General features: G+C 43.6%; 1 protein-coding gene across 1 annotated transcript; it reads right to left on the reverse strand.

Annotated features, from left to right (window-relative positions):
• Positions 1 to 681: 681 nt before the first annotated feature.
• LOC124615758 (translocon-associated protein subunit beta) lies at positions 682 to 18798 on the reverse strand. The gene is made up of 4 exons (XM_047143848.1): positions 18479 to 18798; positions 1499 to 1729; positions 1009 to 1092; positions 682 to 878 (listed from the first exon to the last, which is right to left on the reverse strand). Exons 1-4 carry the CDS (start codon positions 18611 to 18613, stop codon positions 750 to 752), a joined length of 579 nt encoding a protein of 192 aa, XP_046999804.1. The 5' UTR covers positions 18614 to 18798; the 3' UTR covers positions 682 to 749.
• Positions 18799 to 19995: the final 1197 nt, after the last annotated feature.

Here is a 19995-nt window from a genome sequence, read left to right on the forward strand (position 1 = left end):
TGCTGGCCGTATAAAGGTTTCTGAGGGCAGCCAAATTTATTGGTGCCTTAAGTGAATGATTCAGATTTAAGTCTATGCAGTGGCTAGGTTATGCAGCGGCTAGGTTATATTTCAAAGACTATGTATCCAGCCTGTGCTTTGTCTACTATTCTTATTAAACTGAGTCACAGGTCCTCTGCAGGCTCATGAATTACATAATTCTAGTTTCCTCCTTGAAATGTGTTACTATTGGCTCTATCTAGTTTGCTGTTTCTTCTACTTGTTTTAGTTGTCCTTCATACTTTGGTAATCATTGTACCTACAACAGATACCAGATTCTATGTGGAAATGCTATACGCAACCACATCAATTTGTAGTCATTAGATTAAATGTACTTTTCTCATAGGCTTCTGTCATGCATACCACTTACTGTAATCATCCCAATAAATTGTTGGATGATGACAAAGATTGTGAAACATATTAATAGAGCTAAGAGTTTCTTTCAAGCTTTGTACAACTGGGGGCAGTGAGTATGGTGTCAATAGAGGGGCCAAATCTAAAGCATTTGTCCATCCAGGATCTATCTTTGGAGGCTTTCTTATGATGTTACTGACAAGCTTCAATAGGAGTTACACTGGAAAGATATAATTCAGTGCTGTTACTGTAAATACATAGGTTATCCTTTCAAAAAAAAAAAAAACGTTTTCAGTCTTATAAATTAATTTTATTATCAAAATTCTGTTTGACTGCAAACAACTGTGATTGAACAGTTACTCCTTCACTCCTTTCTCCTTCTTTGTCTTGGTCAGCTTCTCATATTTTGACTTACTCGAGTACCACAGAAGGAAAGGAATAGCCAGTGATGGCATGGTCATAACGGCAAATGCTCCCCAGTCCAACTGCAACAACAAAGGCAGTTCTCAAATTTATATTTGTGCGTGAGAGAGAGAGAGAGAGAGAGAGAGAGAGAGAGAGAGAGAGAGGTCAATTCAACCAGTATTTTAGTAAGTAAATATTATAAACACTTACAACATGGGGTGAGAACTTCTTATCATAATCCTTGAAGGGGATTATCAGTCCCTCACCAGGTTCACTTGTTGCAGCAACCTGCAACTGTTAATGTAAATTAATTAATGACAGATCACCAATTAATACTACAGATATGACAGTTTCAACAACAGTTACAACAGACAAGTTCAGAATGCCAAACATGCAATATCATTTCTTATTTGTTTATACATGAAATTACAACAAAGCATTTAACATTGCAATCAATGCCTCTTAAAACATGCATGAACAAATTAGAATTCTCGACTACATTGCATTTACGAAAAGCAACCAATGAATCCAATCAAAAAACTCAGCAAACCAAATTTTTTACCAACAATCTGAACAATTTCTAACACAGTTAACTGTTATAGTAGCTGAGCCTGATTCAGTAACTGAGCTTACCAGTTCTGGATGGAACACTGTAACTAAAAATTACTGGGTGGTACCAATGAAAGTGCAATCTGCTTACTTCTGAGATGTCTTCTGATGGCAGGTAATTAACTTCAGCAGCTGTAAAATTGAAGTATCCAAATTTCTTTGGTCTCACAACCACAACATGTGACACATTAGTGCCTGGTGCAATTCTGTCCAGCTTGATACTCAGCTGACCACCAACGACAGCGAAAGAGTCTGGATGAAAGCTATTGTCAGTCAGCTGGATGCCCAGTGCTGCACTTGTACCAACATTGTACAAGGTGTACTGCAAAAATATGTAAATTATTTTAACAGTATGAACACATGCATGCACAAACACAAATGAATAAGAACACCACAAAATTTAATCTTTAACTATCATGTAACTGTATCGAGCATGACACTGCCGTTATGCCTAACACCCCTTCCCTGTGGTGGGGTGGGGTGAGAGGTTTGTGACAGATATTGGAGATCTAGATCACAAGGAATAAGGTATTTTGGTTGCAAGTTGGTGAAAACAAATTCACTATGACAAATTTTCTTTGTTGCGGATTCCATAGTGATATTCACATACCAAATGAAAACCTCTGTTTTCCCCACCTTGGTCTAATATTCAGATTCTTAACGTTTTATGGTGTCTATAATGACAACATTCCTACACAAAACCATCATATTGCCACAGGAGCCCAGGTACAATGACAATGCCACTAAAGTGGAGTTTTCCAAAATTCTTTCACTAAAGAAGATGGAGTAAATTTTCCAGGATTTGAATTAGAAACAACTGCCTACATCAGTATCTTAGTCAATATCATTGGTATAATGAAGCAACTTAAATCACTTAATAAAGACAACTCTTCTAGTCCAGACTGAATACTAACTAGGTTCCTTTCAAAGTGTGCTGACAGAAGGGGAGTTTGAAAAGTTTGCGCAATCACCACCAGATTTCAGCGCTAGCACAACACGCTTCCAGTGTAATAATAGGCCGTCCTTTACAAGTAAACATGTGACACATCTGTGCTTCAGGTAGATATCTGCAATGCACACGTCTGTTGCTCCTGTGTAGTGATTAATGAAGACGGGAAAAAACTGAGATTTGAGCAATGATTAAGTACCATACTTCGTATAGAAAGTTATGAAAAAGGACGTTCATGCCAATTTTCAGAACACACAGGAGAAGTCTGCTCCTTCATGGTCAACTGCTGCCAAGAGGGCAAACGACTTTAAACTTGAGATGCAGAAATAATTGCAAAAGTGCACAAAATGGTCATTGAGGATTGTCGACAAAGTGCGAGAAATTGCTGAAGCTGTAAGGATGTCATCAGAATGGGTATATCAAATTGGAATTGGATATGAGAAAAGTACCTGCTATGTGAGCGACAAATTTTAATGTAGGACCAGAAAGCAGCAGATGGTTTTCTTTTTTTTTGTGGTTTTAGGGCGCACAACTTCAACGGTCATTAGCGCCCAGACTACGTGAGGAATGCACCGCGAGTCACAAGTTTAAAACAGCAATGAAATGGAAAACACGATAAAAGACAGACTGACAGGCATAGGATTAAAAAAGGAAAACAGCAGAATCAAATGTCCTTTGAGAGGGTTGTCAAATTGATAAAATGAAGAACGCGAGCAGCTGCTCGTGGGTCATCCGCTAAAATGGCTTCTACAGTACATGGCAGGCCAAGATCAAGACGCAGGGTGTTAAAATCCGGACAGACCATTAAAATATGGCAGACCGTCAGCAAGTGCCCACAGGGGCAGAACGGCGCCGGCGCAGCCATCAGCAGATGGCGACGGCTGAACCGACAGTGGCCAATTCGTAACCGGGCCAAAACGACCTCCTCCCGCCGAGAAGGGCGTGAGGAGGACGTCCAAGCCACGGGAAGTCTGTAAGTGCAGCCCAATCGGCATGCCACAGCGATAAAATGCGTCGACAAATTACCCTGCTACAATCTGATGAAGGGACACAACAAGATGCTGTCCGAGGCTGGAGGACCGCAGCCTTGGCCGCGGCATCTGCAGCTTCGTTCCCAGGGATACCGACACGGCCAGGAACCCACATAAAGCTAACCGGAGAACCGACGTCCACCAGCTGCTGAAGAGAGCGTTGGATCCGGTGCACGAAAGGGTGACCCGGGTACGGATCACTGAGGCTCTGGATAGCGCTCAGGGAATCGGAGCAGATGACATATGCAGAATGTCGGTGGCGGCAGATGTAAAGGACAGCCTGGTAGAGGGCAAAGAGCTCAGCTGTGAAGACCGAACAAAGGCCATGGAGCCGGTATTTGAAACTTTGTGCCCCGACAATAAAGGAACACCCAACCCCGTCATTGGTCTTAGAGCCATCTGTATAAATGAAGGTCATATTAATGAACTTCGAACGAAGTTCGATAAAACGGGAGTGGTAGACTGAACCGGGGGTAACCTCCTTCGGGAGCGAGCAGAGGTCAAGGTGGACGTGAACCTGAGCCTGGAGCCAAGGTGGCGTGTGGCTCTCGCCCACTCGAAAGGTTGCAGGGAGTGAAAAATTAATGTGTTGAAGGAGGCGACGAAAGCGAACTCCAGGGGGTAGCAGGGCAGAGACATACAACCCGTATTGACTGTCGAGAGAGTCATCAAAAAAGGAACGATAAGACGGGTGGTCGGGCATTGCCAGTAGCCGACAGGCATACCGACAAAGCAGTGTATCGCGCCGGTAGGTGAGTGGCAACTCACCAGCGTCAGCATGAAGACTCTCGACGGGACTAGTATAAAACGCTCCGATCGCAAGTCGTAAACCCCGATGTTGTATGGAGTTGAGGCGGCGTAAGATGGATGGCCGTGCAGAGGAGTATACGAAGCTCCCATAATCCAGCTTGGAGCGGACGATCGACCGATATAGACGAAGCAGGACGGTTCGATCCGCTCCCCACGACATACCACTGAGAACACGGAGGACATTTAGAGAACGGGTACAACGGGCAGCCAAATATGACACATGTGGAGACCAACTAAGTTTCCTGTCAAATGTAAGACCTAAAAATTTTGTTGTCTCCACGAATGGGAGAGCAACGGGACCGAGTCGTAAGGACGGTGGGAGAAACTCTTTGTAGCGCCAGAAGTTAATACAGACCGTCTTCTCGGCAGAAAAACGGAAGCCATTGGCGACACTCCAGGAGTAAAGACGGTCAAGAGAACGCTGAAGACAGCGCTCCAGGAAACACGTACGCTGCGCGCTGCAATAGATGGTAAAATCGTCTACGAAAAGGGAGCCTGATACATCAGCTGGGAGGCATTCCATTATTGGATTGATCGCTATGGCGAAGAGAGCGATGCTCAAAACTGAGCCCTGTGGCACCCCATTCTCCTGGTGAAAGGTGTCTGACAGGACAGAACCCACACGTACCCTGAACTATCGATCCATTAAAAAGGAACGAATAAAAAGAGGGAGGCGACCGCGAAGGCCCCATGTATGCATGGTGCGGAGAATGCCCGCCCTCCAACAGGTGTCGTAAGCCTTCTCCAAATCAAAGAACACAGCCGCGGTCGGGCGCTTCCGCAAGAAGTTATTCATAATGAAGGTCGACAAGGTAACTAGATGGTCGACAGCAGAGCGGCGCCTACGAAATCCACATTCTACATTGGTAAGTAGGCGTCGAGACTCGAGCAGCCAAACCAATCGAGAGTTAACCATTCGCTCCATCACTTTACAGACACAGCTGGTAAGCGAGATGGGTCGATAACTGGAAGGCAAGTGCTTGTCCTTCCCCGGCTTAGGAATCGGGACAACAATACTCTCGCGCCAGCATGCGGGAACATGTCCCTCAATCCAGATGCGATTGTAAGTACGAAGAAGAAAACCTTTACCCGCAGGAGAAAGGTTCTTCAGCATCTGAATATGAATAGAATCAGGCCCTGGAGCGGAGGACCGTGATCGGCCAAGTGCGTTTTCGAGTTCCCGCATGGTGAATGGGGCATTATAATGTTCACGATTCGAGGAGCGGAAGTTAGGTGGCCTAGCCTCCTCTGCCTGTTTGTGGGGGAGGAAGGCAGGGTGGTAATGAGCGGAGTTCGAAACCTCGGCGAAAAAGCGGCCGAAGGCATTGGAGACATCCTCAGGGGCCACAAGGACGTCATTCGTGACCGTCAAGCCAGAAACTGGTGAGTGGACCTTAGTGCCAGATAGCCGGCGCAGGCTACCCCAGACAACAGAAGAAGGAGTAAAACTGTTGAAGGTGCTTGTGAAAGCAGCCCAGCTGGCTTTCTTGCTTTCTTTAATAACACGACGACACTGAGCACGTAATCGTTTATAATTGATACAATTGCCACTGTAGGGTGGCGTTTAAAGGTGCGTAAAGCACGTCGACGAGCACGTAAAGCGTCTCTACATGCTGCAGTCCACCAGGTGGGCCAGAAGGGGCTTGGTGCCAACCAGAACACGAAATGGATTCTCCTGATAATCTTCCCACTGGTCAAACAATTACAAGGCAATACTAAACTAACCTCCTCGATCAACTACAGAAATAGATATGTGAAGAAACGCCCGGTTTGGCAAGGAAGAAAATCACCATCCATCAAGACATCGCACACCCAACCACAAATTTCATTGCGATGGCAAAAATACACGAACTAATATACATAAAATGTGTTGTCACACACACCTTATTCACTGATTTGGCTCCATGAGACTTCCATCTCTTACCCGCACTAAAAACTTTCCTTGGTAGATGGAGATTATATTCAAATGAATAACTGGCAGTCAAAGTTGATGTTTATTTTGCAGTCACAGAGGAATTTAGTTTTTGAGATGGGATCAACACATTGGAACATTTGCTGAACTAGTGCATTAGCAAACAGACAGACTACACTAAAGTTTCAATGAGGTAAATTGTTTGTTTCTATTCCAGCCCAACAACCTTTCAAGCTACCTTTGTATAACACCACCACACCTCACAATTGTGTACAACTGCTCACTCAACAAACGATACGTACCAAAAGACAGAAATGTTGCACAGGGCTCATCAATAACCAAGAAAAGAAAGAGTAGTCATCAACTGAACAACAGATGCATGTCACTGATTTTGATGTGCATTAGGATTTTGGAACATATGCTGTGCTCTAACATTATGAGTTACCTCTAAGACAACAATCTATGACACAGCATGGATTCAGAAGCTATTACTGTTCTGAAATACAACTAGCTCTTTATTCTTTTTCTGCTGACTCGGGTTGCCCCTGTTTGCCTGCCTCATTCCACAGATGTATCTGACAAACTGTGTCCCATCTCTTGGGTTATCATCCATATTTACAAATTTTAACTAGTCTTCTGGAATCCATCTTTTCCACATGGTCATTTAAATTTCTTTTTCTTGTCTTCATCCATTTATTTATATCTTTTATTTCATGCTGTTCCCTTATTGATACATTTGCTCTTATCTAACATTGTTACTTCTTGGATCTGTCTTCAACTGTTACTGTCTTAACAGGATGCACCATTGTTTTCTGTATTTTTCTCTCAGTTGTCAAATTTGTTTCTCCGTACAGTATTTTGCAGGCATCTGGTTACTTCTGTCACCATTTTTTACTTCCATGGTTAAATCTTTAGAGTCAGTAATAACAGGCCCTAGATAATTAAAGCTCATCACTTGTTCAACTGACACCATCTACTGCTAATTTACATCTTACAGGTGTTTTTGATATTACCATACATCTAACAAGATGAGATTTCCATGGTATACAGCTTAGCTGTTTTATTAAATTGGTAAAGCAACCTCTGTAAATTAACCTCACTTGCTATTGGAACATCAGCAGCAGCAGTATCATATATTTATAACTTTATTTCCCATTTTATAACCCAGTTACTTTCTTACAGCATCAATATATGATCCATTATTAAGCTGAACAGCAGTCCAGGCTTAATGAGTCCTTGTCAAATTCCTCTATCTAGTATAACTTTACTGGTGAATCGACGTGTTTTAATTCTTGTTTGACTACCTTTATACACAACGGTTGGAACTTAAATAGTGGCAACTATTTACTCACAACCAATGTATATGAGTTACCGTTTGCACCTGTTACTGTCCTTCAAAGTAGTCACCAATGTTGTGTAGAGCTCATTGCCTGCGATGTGGAAGGCGTAGTATACGGTTAGCAGAGCCTGTTCTGTTGATGGTGCAAATGAAACGGTCTACTGCCTGTCGAATCTCTGGAACAGTACTCAAGTGAATGCCACGAAGTGGTCCCTTCATCTTTGGAATCAAATCAATGTCACAAGTGTTGCCGCTTCTTTCGCAAAGCAGATCACAGGTGATGCTCCAAAAACAAATAGTAATACTGTGCACTGACAGCAACCCACCCATGATTTTGCACCACAATGCGCGGAACACACAGCACAAGCTGTGGCTGCTCTGTTCGGTCGATGGGACTCTGAAGTACTGTACCATCCACCACACTCGCCAGACTTAAGTCCTTGTGACTTTGATTTGATTCCAAAGATGAAGGAACCACTTCATGGCATTCGCTTCAGAACAGTTCCAGAGATTCGGCAGGCAGTAGACCCCTCCATTCACACCATCAACAGAACAGGCTCTGCCAACAGTATACTACGCCTTCCGCATCACTGGCAACGGGTTCTACACAACGCTGGTGACTACTTTGAAGGACAGTAACAAGTGAAAATATGTAACTCTTTTGTATCGGTTGTGAATAAATAGTTGCCACTATTTAAGTTCCAACTCTTGTATATCTTCCACGATTTTCACCAAAACCATTGGTACTCTCGTTAGTTTTTTCTATCCTATCAAAAGCTTTTGCCAAGTCAATGTAACAGCGATAGGCTGTTATTAAATTCTATAGACTTCTCTACAACTGTCAAAGTGAAAGCAAAGCATCTACTGTGCTCCAGTTTCTTCACAAATTCTTGCTACTGCTCTGCTATTTCTATATCATTCTGCAGTCTATCTCTAATTACTGATGTTAACAGTTTTAAGGTGGTTTGGTTTTGTTTTAGGATGCAAAAAAGAACTGGGGTCATACGTGCCCAAGTCGAAACTATAGAACACGAAGACAAAGAGTTAAAAAATGACTATAGGTCAGTCCCAATTGACGTAATAGAAGACATCTAAAAACAAGCATGCAGAAAATGGGCTAAAAAGGCACCATACAGAAACAGAGGTCCAAAACTAAAAATTAAATGGCCTTCACCATATTGCTTTGGCCTGCGTGTCATTTGCTAAAACGGCCAATAAATCAGATGGAAAACCCAAGAGGGAACAAATGGTTAAAAAATGGGCACTCCATCAGGAAGTGGCGGACAGTTAAAACTTAAGCACAATGTGTACAAAGTGATGGGGTAGCACCACTTGGCAATGGCTAAAAGGGCAGAGCCCAATACACAGCCTGGTAATATGACCTCTGGGTGGGAGGACTGAGAGGTGGTCATCCAAGCTGCTGGGAGATGCTTAATAAGCTGGAGCTTATTCCCGTGAAGGGAGGACCATTGGCGATGCCAAAGGGACACCACCGTCTGACAGACAGCAACATAGATCGGAGGGAATATAGGCACTCGCGGGCTGAGGTACGAGGACTGCAGCCTTAGCAGCAGCGTCAGCAGCCTCATTTCCTGGCAGACCGACATGAACATCACACTGGCTCCACCAAGAGCAAGCAAGTGACAGTTTTCCTGGACCCACTGCAATAAGGGACGAGAGGTGTACAGCACACACAGACTTTGAAGGGTGCTGAGCGAGTCTGAGCAGAGGACACAATTGAAAATGTTGTTTCGCCAGATGTACTCTTTGGCCTCATACATGGCGAAGAGCTCGGCTGTAAATACTGTATGGTGCTGGAAGCCGACATCGAAGGATACAGTTGCCAATGACGAACGCACAACCAACCCCACAGTGAGTCCGAGAGCCATCAATGTATACAAAGGGACTATCATGAAGGTCCATGTGAAGGTCATGAAACTGAAGGTGGTAGACTGAGGCTGGAGTAGTGTCCTCAGAAAGTGAATGAAGGCCAAGGTTAAGAAGCCAAGGTGGTGAAAGGTTCATACCCACCAGGGAAGTTGCAGGTAGTGTGAAGTTAAGCCGCCATAGCAACAGAGAAGAGGGACACACCCCATACTGACGATCAAAGGAATCACCAACGAAGGCACAGGATGGGTGGCAACAGATGCATACCTACTGAGGAGAAAGTCACGGCAGTAGGACAGTGGTGGCTCAGCAGCTTCAGCATACAGACTCTCAACCAGGATAGTGTAAAAGGCGCCCTTGACCAAATGGATGCCACGATGGTGGATAGTGTTCAGACAGCGTAGGAGGGATGGGCATGCAGAAGTGTAAACAAAGCACACAGTCAAGTTTCGAACGGACAAGGGACCAGTACAAACTGAAGAGAGTGGTTCAATCGGCATCCCAGGAAGTACAATTGAGAACACTGAGGAACTGTGTACAGCGGGCTGCCAGTTAAGACACATGGGAAGACCAAGAGTGTTTCCTATTCAGCATGAGCCCCAGAAATTTTGTACTTTCAACGAATAGAAGGGAAAGAGGCCCAAAATGTAAAGTTGGTGGGAGAAACCACTTGGGTCACCAAAAATTCATACGAACAGTTTTGTCAGCCATTGTTGATGCCTCAGAAGATGATCAAGACATCACTGAAGACGCCGCTCAGTGAGACAGGTCCATGGAGAACTGCAATAGATGGCAAAATCATCAACAAAGAGGGAGCCGGAGATGCCGGCAGGAGACAGGCCATTATAGGGTTAATGGCGATAGCAAAGAGGACGATGCTCAGAATGGACCCATGAGGCACACCGTTTTCCTGGATAAAGGTGTCCGACAAGGTAGTACCCACAAGCAACTTTTAAACCCCGTCTTTTAAAAATGCCCGAAGGAAACAAGGCAGGTGGCCACGGAAGCCCCACATGTAAAGAGTATGGAGGATAACAGTTCTCCAGCAGGTGTTGTATGCCTTCTCCAAATTGAAAAACATGGCCACAGTCTGGAATTTCTGCAAAAGACCATTCATGACATGGGTGGACAAAGTAACGAGATGGCCAACTGCAGAACGTCAGTAAATTCGAGACTCGAGCCACCATACCAGCCGGGCATGAATCATATGTTTCACCACCTTGCAAACACAGCTGGTAAGAGAGATAGGGTGGTAGCTAGCAGGAAGGTTTTTGTCCTTACCAGGCTTAGGTGTGGGTACGACAGTGGCTTCGAGCCAGCGTCCAAGAAATGTGCCCTCTGCCCAGATGCAGTTGTATGTGGTAAGCAGAAAGTGCTTACCCGCAAGAGAAAGGTGCTGCAACATCTGAATGTGGATGGTGTCTGACCCTGGGGTGGAGGATCGAGATGAACTGAAAGCATTATCTAGCTCCCTCATAGTAAAGGCGGCATTTTAGCACTCAATTCTGAGAAGACAAGGGTGTTGCCTGTGCCGCCTCCACTCACTTCCGATGGAAGAGCTCGAAACTTCTGCAAAATGGTGGCCCAAGATGTTGGAGCAACAATAGGGTCCACAATAACATCGTCTGCAACTGTCAGGCAGGAAGTTGGGGAATGGAACTTGGTCCCAGAGAGCTGTTGGAGGTTGGCCCACACGACAGAGGAAGGGGTGGAACTGTTAAAAGGATGGGTAAATGAAATCCAGCTAGCTCTTCTGTTAGACCGAAGAACGCGACGACATGCTGCACTCACCTGTTTATAATGAGTGCAGTTTGCCATCACACGATGGTGGTTAAAAATGTGGAAAGCATGTCTCCATGCACGAATTGTGTCACGGCTTGCCTCAGTCCACCAAGTAAAGAGGAAGTGCAAGGAATGGAACATTCTGCAGCAGTAAGGATAAAATTTGTGGGATGCTCCACCTGGCCATCACAACTGGGGAATCTTGTTCTTCGAAGGTTGCCAGGGAGGAGTAAAGCTGCCAGTCAGCCTTAGTAAGCTGCCATCTGGGCGAGCACACGGATGGGGTGGGAGTCAGCAAACGGATAGCACACAGGAAATGGTCGCTTGAGTAGCTGTCAGAAAGAATGGATCACTTAATACGATGGGCAAGCTGGGCAGTGCAAAAGGATATGTCTAAATGGGAATAGGTGTGTGAGGAGTCAGAAAGGAAAGTGGGTGCTCCAGTGCTAAGGTCAGCCAAGAGGGCACCTCTCTGACAGGTCCTGGGAGAACTCCAAAGGGGATGATGCACATGAAAGTCACCGAGTAGCAAAAATGGGGGAGGTAGCTGCCCTGGTGACATCGTATGACGGAGGGACACAAATGATACAGAGGGAAAAAGTCAGTTGGGGAAGAAAAAGGCAAACTGCAACAGCTTGAAGATGGGTAGTTAGGGAGATTGGTTTACTATGAATCATTCCACAAGAGCAGCATGACGCCCCCCATAAGATGGGATGCTGACCTCAGGGGGACGGTCAAAACGAATCGGTAAGTAATGTGAAAGCTCAACACAGTCTTGAGGGTGCAATTTTGTTTCCTGGAGGCAGAGTACAATGGGACGCTGTGATGCTAAGAGCAGCCGTAAATCCTCTTTGTGGAACCAAAGGCCGCAAATGTTCCATTGGAGGACACTCGTGACGAAGAGATGGAGTGTCAACTCGGCAGCTGCCGAGTGACAACCGGTGCAGAGTTGCTACTACAGGGCACAGAAGCAGGAGGATCCTGCTCCGTGGGGTCCACAGAAGCATTGACTTGCTTGTGCGGTCGGTCTGTGGAGTCCAACACTGAAAAATAGTTGGTGGTGCGCATCGACGATACAGAGGCCGGTCGGGCTAAGGTACCACATGGCAACAACGTCTAAGAGGATCTTTGAGTTTCCGAAGGAGAAGATCATTTGCGCTTTATCGACTTCGTCGAGCCATTCCAGTTAGAGGAAGACTCAGTTGTTGTTTGGCTGGAGGGATGGAGGAAAACTACATGGGAGTACTCCTCCTGTCCTTTCCGACCTACCTGTTGTGTACTTGGTGGCTTCGCCCCTTGAGGCGAGAGTTTGACGCTTATTGCACAGCTGGGCAGGGGGATGGCAATGCTACCTTGACACTGGGCTATTTCACAACCTCACAGCGGAATTTGAGGTCGCATGTCTGCGTGGCCATGTCTTTCATGGAGCGAGGGGTAGCAGGAACAGAACTATCCAGTAACTTGCAAGCGACTGGGTAAGGCACTCTTTCCTTTATCTGGATCTCTTGGACATCCCGCTCATCAAGATACATGGAACAATCCTGAGAGGCGGTGGCATGGCCGCCATTGAAGCTGATACAGTGGGGAGGAGGAGGCTGATGCATCCCTACCACAGGTTACAGATTTGCCTGGGTGTCAACAAGATGTTCTAGTGAGGTTGAAACGAAGACAGTGGTAGCAGCGCATCGGGTTCAGAATGTATGCCCGGACTGTGATAATTTCATAGCCTGCTTTGATCTTGGACGGCAGCACCATCCTATCAAAGGTGAGCAGAAGAGTGTGGGTGGGAACTAAGGAGGAATCTACCTTTTTCATTACATGATGGGCCGCAATGACACCCTGATCAGAGAGGTAAGATTGGATTTCGGGCTCGGTTAGACCGTTGAGCAGCCTGGTGTAAATTACACCACGGAAAGAATTCAAAGTTCTATGGGTCTCGACACAAACAGGGTAGCCTTGGAGAAGTGAGGCAGCAAGCAGTTTTTCTACTTGAGAATCAGAAGTAGTCTCCAAAAGTAAAGTGCCATTCCGTAAACGAGAGCAGGATTTCACAGGGCCAGCAATTGCAACAACACCTTTCTGAATAATAAATGGATTTACCGTGGCGAAGAACTGACCGTCTTCAGTACACGAGACCACGAGGAACCATGGTGCAGTGGGAACTATCTTTGAATCATTAGCCTCTTTACGTTTACGTTTTGTAGACGTTAATTGTAAAGATGATTGACTCATTGCGAGGAAATCCCCATGATTGCCAGTGTCTCCGACAGCGTGCTCCTTCCCCAACTGGAGATACATGCAAACCCAACCCAGGAATGGGGATTACATGCAACCCAGTCACCTGTCACGAGTCAGATGCGTGGGTTGGCCTTCAGGAGTGCACAGGGAGGAAGAAGAAAAAGAGGAACCTCAAACGACGATGCGAACGAGAGAAGAGAAACAAAGAAAGGAAAAGCGACACAAAAACTATGGTGAGACTGTTTTTAAGTCAGCAACAGACAATGCAGAACACCCCTAATAACACCCCAGACATGTTACCCAAGGAAGAGGAAAAGAATAACAAGAGGATAGACATGCAGCACGGAAGGGAAAAAATGCTGCAAAGGCTGGGGCCCCATGGTAGCCAAGCATGAACCCGCCAAAGAGTGGCGAGCCCCATGGGGGGTTTTAAACTGGAATCAAGGAGATCTTTATTTCACTTTAAGTAATGTGCCGTTATTTCTGGATTTCCAGAACGCTTTTGACAGTGCTCCTCACAAGTGGCTTCTAATCAAATTGCATGCCAATGGATCATCATCTCAATTGTGAGACTGGATTTGTGATTCCCTATCAGAAAGGTCACAGTTTGCAGTAACTGGCAGAAAGTCGTCAAGTATAAGTTGTTTCCCAAGGAATGGTATAGGCCCTCTGCTGCTTCTAATCTATGTAAATTATTCAGGAAGCAGTTTGAGCAGCCCTCTTAGATTGTTTGCTGATGATGCTGTAATTTAGCATCTAGTACAGTCATCAGAAGGTCAAAACCAAGTGCAAAATGATTTGGACAAGATATCTTTATGGTGTGAAAAGTAAAAATTAACTCTAAAATAATAAAAATTGTTAAGTCATTCACATGAGTGTGAAATTAAATCTATTAAATTTTGGTTACATGATAAATCTCACAAACCTACAGGCTGTCAATTCAACTAAATACCCAAGAATTAAAATTATGAACGAACTTTGAACAATTAGGAAGACTATCTTGTGGGGAAGATGAACCACAGACTGGGTTTTATTGGCAGTACACTTAGACGGTCACCGATGGATTTTGGGGAGGGGAGGAGTGGTAAACAGTGACGCTATTGGTGCCATGATTCAAAGTGGCATAAACTAAAGAGGAATAACACCAACAGCATAGCCCAGTCAATGGGAAAGGAAAACATGCAAACAGTCAGGCAGAAGGAACATCATTGCAGAGAAAAAACATGGAAAGGAGGGATACCCGCATCACAACACAATGGGAACGACACTAAGGGAAGAAGATGCAAGAAAAGGGGAAACAAAATGGTATAAGAGTCCAGACAAAACATACAGAAAAAGTAGGGGAAACCTGGCAATTGCGGAGGTAAGTATTGAGGTGCTGAAGCAATGGGTTGTGGATGGAATTGAGGCCAGGGGCTGAAATATGAGAAGAGGAAACGGCCAGAAGTAGTTTCCATTCAGTGAAAGGTTCACTGTAGGGGTCGACAGAAGCATCCGATCCCACGGGTCGGCTTTGACCCGTGACGTAAGGGTGTTGTGTGTGACGTCATGACGGCGCAAAGTTTGGTTTGTGAGTGTGGTGTGTTTGTAGATGTCGTCGTGTTGTGGTTTGTTGTGCTCTCTGGTGGTATGTTCAGGGTTTTCGTTCGTGTGGTGTAATGGGCTCAGTTTGCTTTTGCTCATTATCCAGAATTGTTAGTGTCAGCTGTGTTTGTACTGGAATTCGTTTCAGTGAGTTAACAATTTTTTGTGAAGGTTAATTTAGTGTTCGCTGTACGTCGTGTGGTAATTTTAGTAAAGTTAATGGGTTGTTTTTGTTCAGGAATGGATATGACAGATAAAATTAAGTGCGCAGGTCAAGGGAAGTGTTCGATCCCGATGTGTGGCTCTGTATCAGATGTTTTTGAGCTATATAGGCCAAGGGACCTGTTTGATCCTAATTTATGGGATCGGGAGCTGCTGTTCAGCTATATAGGTCAAGGTAAGTGTCCGATTCCAGATGATATTGTTTAGTGGTATTTGGGGAGTTTTGTGATGTCAGTTTTTTTCGTCTTTTGTGTGTTTTTGTATGGGGGTAGGCGTCTAAATTTGTTTATATGTTTGCCCCCACCCAAAATACCCCACTTCCCGCACTTGTCCCGTTAGTGTCATTACGCTTCTTGTGGAAAGTGTGTGCGTCTGTTTTTTGATGTATTTTTGTCCTCACAATGTGTACATAACGACTTTATATGCGCCATATTGGAATCGTGGTTTATGGTCGTTTCTGCCATATTTGTGACGTCATAGGTCAAAGCAGACGGGCGGGATCGGACACTTCCGTATTTCCCACTGTAGGATTCCATTTCACAATAGATAAAACGTAACTGGGAAGCCTCACTCAGCTGTTTCCAGAGGAGGACAGTAGCCACATAGGAGGCTCATGCCAGCATTTATCAGTCGTGACTGTTATAGAAGAACAGAAATTAGTTTCAATGAGTTAAGAATTAAGTTTCCGTTGTGTTTACATTATTGCGGTGTTGTCTGATATTAGTTCGCTGTACGTCACACAGTAAGTCGTTTAATTCAATTTGTCATTTCTTTTGTTAGGTAAGTTTAATATAGTGCGTCTGGGGGGTGAAATGGGGGACAGGATATTGTCTGTGATTAAGTTTCTGCAACTTTTTGGGTTTGTGGCTGAGATAGTGAAATGCAGTGTACGCAAGCAGAATATGTGAGTTTTGTGTGTGTGGCTGACCTAGTGTGTAGCACCGGAACTTTTTTGTGGTAAGTAGCCATTTTTTTGGGTCTATTGTTCCCGTGTTATGATGTTCGGTGGGGTGTTGTTGGGTTGGTGTTATTTATTGCATGTGTTTGGTATCGTGAACTGCTGTTGACCTACATATGTCAAGGGAAGCGTCCAATTCAAATTTTTGTTGTTTTAGGTGTTGGTTTTGTGGTATCCATAGTTGTGGTGTAATTATAATTTTTGGAGTAGTTGATTTTTATTTTGTGGTATCGACAATTGCGGTTGAGCTATGTAGGTGAAGGGAAGTCATCAATTCCTGTCGATATTGTAAGTGTAGCAGAATTTTGTGGTGTTTTATGTAATGTTTCATGTGGTTTGGAATCATGGTGTGTGTGTGTACATGTTTATATTTAGTTTGTCCCCACCCAAAAACCCCCAATTTCCCGCACTAGTCCTGTTAGTTTGATTATATTTTTGGAGAGGGAGATGTGTTTGTTTTCTTGATTATGTAATGACGTCATACGCGCCATATTGGAGACGTTGACAATGGTTGTTTCTGCCATATTGGTAATGTCTGTCTCAAACCAGACAGGTGGAATTGGACATTTCTGTAATCCGCACTTTGTCAATAATTTTCTCATCTTTTGCATTAATGTCAGGGACTGTCATTTGTTAAACCTATGTAACTTCATTTAAGGGTATGACAAACCAATGTATACTCTGAATTGTCAAAATTACCTGTAATACACCATTCATGTCCAAGTGTCTGTATGGGCATTTTTTGGAAGCAAATTAATGCAACAATTAAAAAAGGAGCTATCCATATGAAAGGACGGTTCTTGAAGATTTCAGTGACACACCAAAACCAACCACCAGAGTCTTCACACAGCTGAATGTAATCATCCGTTAAAGGAATGTGTACATTCTAATAATGTAAAAGATGAATCTGGAATCTAACACATTCACCACTGAAATCTGAAGTACTATATGTTGCTGAATAACACCATACTACATTGTTAGACCTATGAGAGGTAGCTCTCATGATAAAACTCGTGTACACCCGAGCAATTATGTTGATATGCCATTTAGGCTGTTGTGATTTAACTTCCTATGGCATCTAAAGTCATTCCAAGAAATGATGTGAGGCACTGTGATACAGACTGCTGATACGTGTTCGGCAATACATATAAAATTATAATACTGCCAATGGTAAAACTTTAAAATGGAAAAGAATTAACTTTCCGACAAGCAGGAATTCTGGGATCATCATCTAAACTCCAACTCCACTTTTTCTCCTCATGGCATCCTAAAACCCAAAGTTCAATGCAGTAAGGTGGACGCAGTATTTATTGAGCAACAGACTGTTTTACTCAACAGCACAACAACATTAACAGAACACACAAATTTATGAGGTATCAAATGAAATTTGTGGCTAATAATTAGTTGGTATGGAGGAAGCAGCACATTATCTTTGAGATTTCACAGATGTAGAACTAACTTCAGGTATGCCACAGAAATTTGTTGGGATACTTCCTGTTTATACTGTATAATAAACTTGGGATGTAACAATTTATTGGAAAATGAAATGATCATCACAGGGAGTGTAGACACACTAAATGAGAGCAGCTGTTTACCACTTAACCATCCCTAACATTAAAATAGTGTATTTCAAACAGTTTTCTGACATAGTGACAGAGCTACAGTTATGGTGTCAGCCAAAATTATGTCTTGAATAACAATACTTATGAGGTAAACATGACGCAATTACTTATGAATAAATAACCTTCAGCAACTGCTGCATAAGCTTCAAATCACAGCCTACACAGTTTCACAGTAGTCATACATATGCCACAGTATCAGTTGTATGCCTCATTGATAGGAAACATTCTAAAAACTTCGATTCGCTTCTTTGACATCTCGCAGCAGGCAGTTTATTCGGTATGCTTGAATGTCAGTAATGAACACTGCATCACAGCCTTTCATATTCCACAGATTTTACGAAGTAGACTCTTCACGAAAGTGGACTGAGGAAAGGTGTATAACAAGAATGCTAAACAAACAATTCTCTGTACTTAACATCAATGAGAGATAAATTTCTTAGTATTATTTATGCTCAGTCAGCCTGCAATTACGATAGTACTTTATAAAACACTGGCCAATTTCTCAGGTTATAAATACTGTTATAGCCAGTACAGTATGTCAGAGGATAAGAATTACTGTCTCCTCTCAACGAAGGGTGATGCTAATACGAAAAATTTAGTTCGCAATTTTACACAGACTTTACTATGCAACACGAAACAAATCCATAACAGTAAAGGCCGATTCAGTTATCAGGTTTCACAGACACCTTTAGCGATGTGAGTAGACGTGAAGCAATACAGTTTCGCAATATAATTACCTTCACTACGATATCCATGTCTTCTACCAAATACTTATTAAGAATCTGTTTTGATATGAGTAATCGTGCTCCCGTTTCTTCCTCATCATTGCAGACAACTGCTGTTAAAATCGATAATAATATTACAAATCTCATTTTAAAGTCAACTGTGATCTAAGGTCTCAATCAAATGCAACTATTCTTCTTGTCTCCAGCTCACAACGCAACTTGCACTCGCACAAACTACACCCATACACACACCATCAACAGTTACATGCAGCCTACTACCATTCACATCTGTTGACCACGCTTTCAGTTCATTGGCCACGTGTGATGACGTCTACGAAAGTACTTACGTGGTCGCAGCCGACTTTACTCCACTGCGACTTGGTGCTTGCATACTTTGGTGTCGTAGTAAACTCTGCTTTCACAAAAATATAACAACTTTTTCTTTTAACATTGAAAACGTAATCCAGCTCATTGCAAATTTTATAGTGGCGTAGTTTTGTGGCTACAATTAAAAATTGTGGAAAAAAGTGTAGAATTTGTGATAGAAGATCAATGTCTCATTTGTAGTGTTTACATGTAAAGGGCTGTGCTATAGCCCAGTTAAATACAGCTCCTGGAAAACAGCTGTTACAGTTTCTGATTCTGTCAGCACAATCGCTATTTCTCTTCAGTTACACGAGATGGAAACAGCTTCGGCCTAATATTTCTCTTTATCCTTCACCGTTCAAAAATCCGCTCTGTCCATGCTAGCTGAATATTCTTAAAAACAAAACAAACCTGATACCCCAAGCATATTTTAAAACCGTTTGCGTTTACATGGGAGAGCAAATCGATGGCGGAATTGGAAAACCGGCAACCAGAAGCGGATTTCCAGAACCAATTTTCAAGTGTTTACACCACTACGTCTACATGCGACATATCTTCCGAAAGACGAAAACCGAATTTCGAAGACCTTTCTCACTGTCGTGTTTACATTTTAAGGTCTGAAGTGAATTTACTAGCCCAGTTAAGTACGGCGCCTGGAAAACAGCTGTTACAGTTTTTGATTTAGTCAGCACAATCGCTTTTTCTCTTCAATTAGAAAGGCGTAACCAGTTTCAGTCTAACACACTGGTGTCCAAAATTAAAACAACAAACCACTATTTCCCCGTTTCTAATTCACAATGTAATCAAACAAAATGTCAACAGATGTCCGTACAACCGTGTTCGTTACAGAAGATGACATTCCGGTCAATGGAAAACCACGTCAACAACGGTGTCAGGGTACCTATCAAACGGAGTAGCGTTTGCCAGGTAGTCACACATCCACAAACGTTGTGTGTACAACTACAGACGGAGCAGTATGGTACAAAGAAGACGCCCAGAAGACTTTGCGGTGGACGGCCATAAGAAGGATGGAACCAGGACAGTCACAAACTATGTGACCTGAAGGCTTAATGTGAATCATTCTGAATTTTCTCGGATGTAGCCACAATTTATACAGACCGAAACAGTATCCCGCAGGCCAGGGCAGGGCCGACCATGTGTGA

Source organism: Schistocerca americana, chromosome 5 (assembly GCF_021461395.2).
Source record: "Schistocerca americana isolate TAMUIC-IGC-003095 chromosome 5, iqSchAmer2.1, whole genome shotgun sequence".
NCBI lineage: Eukaryota > Metazoa > Arthropoda > Insecta > Orthoptera > Acrididae > Schistocerca > Schistocerca americana.

Excerpts from the sequence above, each read along its gene's own strand:
- LOC124615758 (XM_047143848.1), bottom strand. The coding sequence starts at position 18,613 with ATGAGATTTGTAATATTATTATCGATTTTAACAGCAGTTGTCTGCAAT. Across the intron at positions 1,730-18,478 it reads ACATGGATATCGTAGTGAAG|TACACCTTGTACAATGTTGG; the intron begins GTAATTATATTG and ends ATATTTTTGCAG. Across the intron at positions 1,093-1,498 it reads CATCAGAAGACATCTCAGAA|TTGCAGGTTGCTGCAACAAG; the intron begins GTAAGCAGATTG and ends TTACATTAACAG.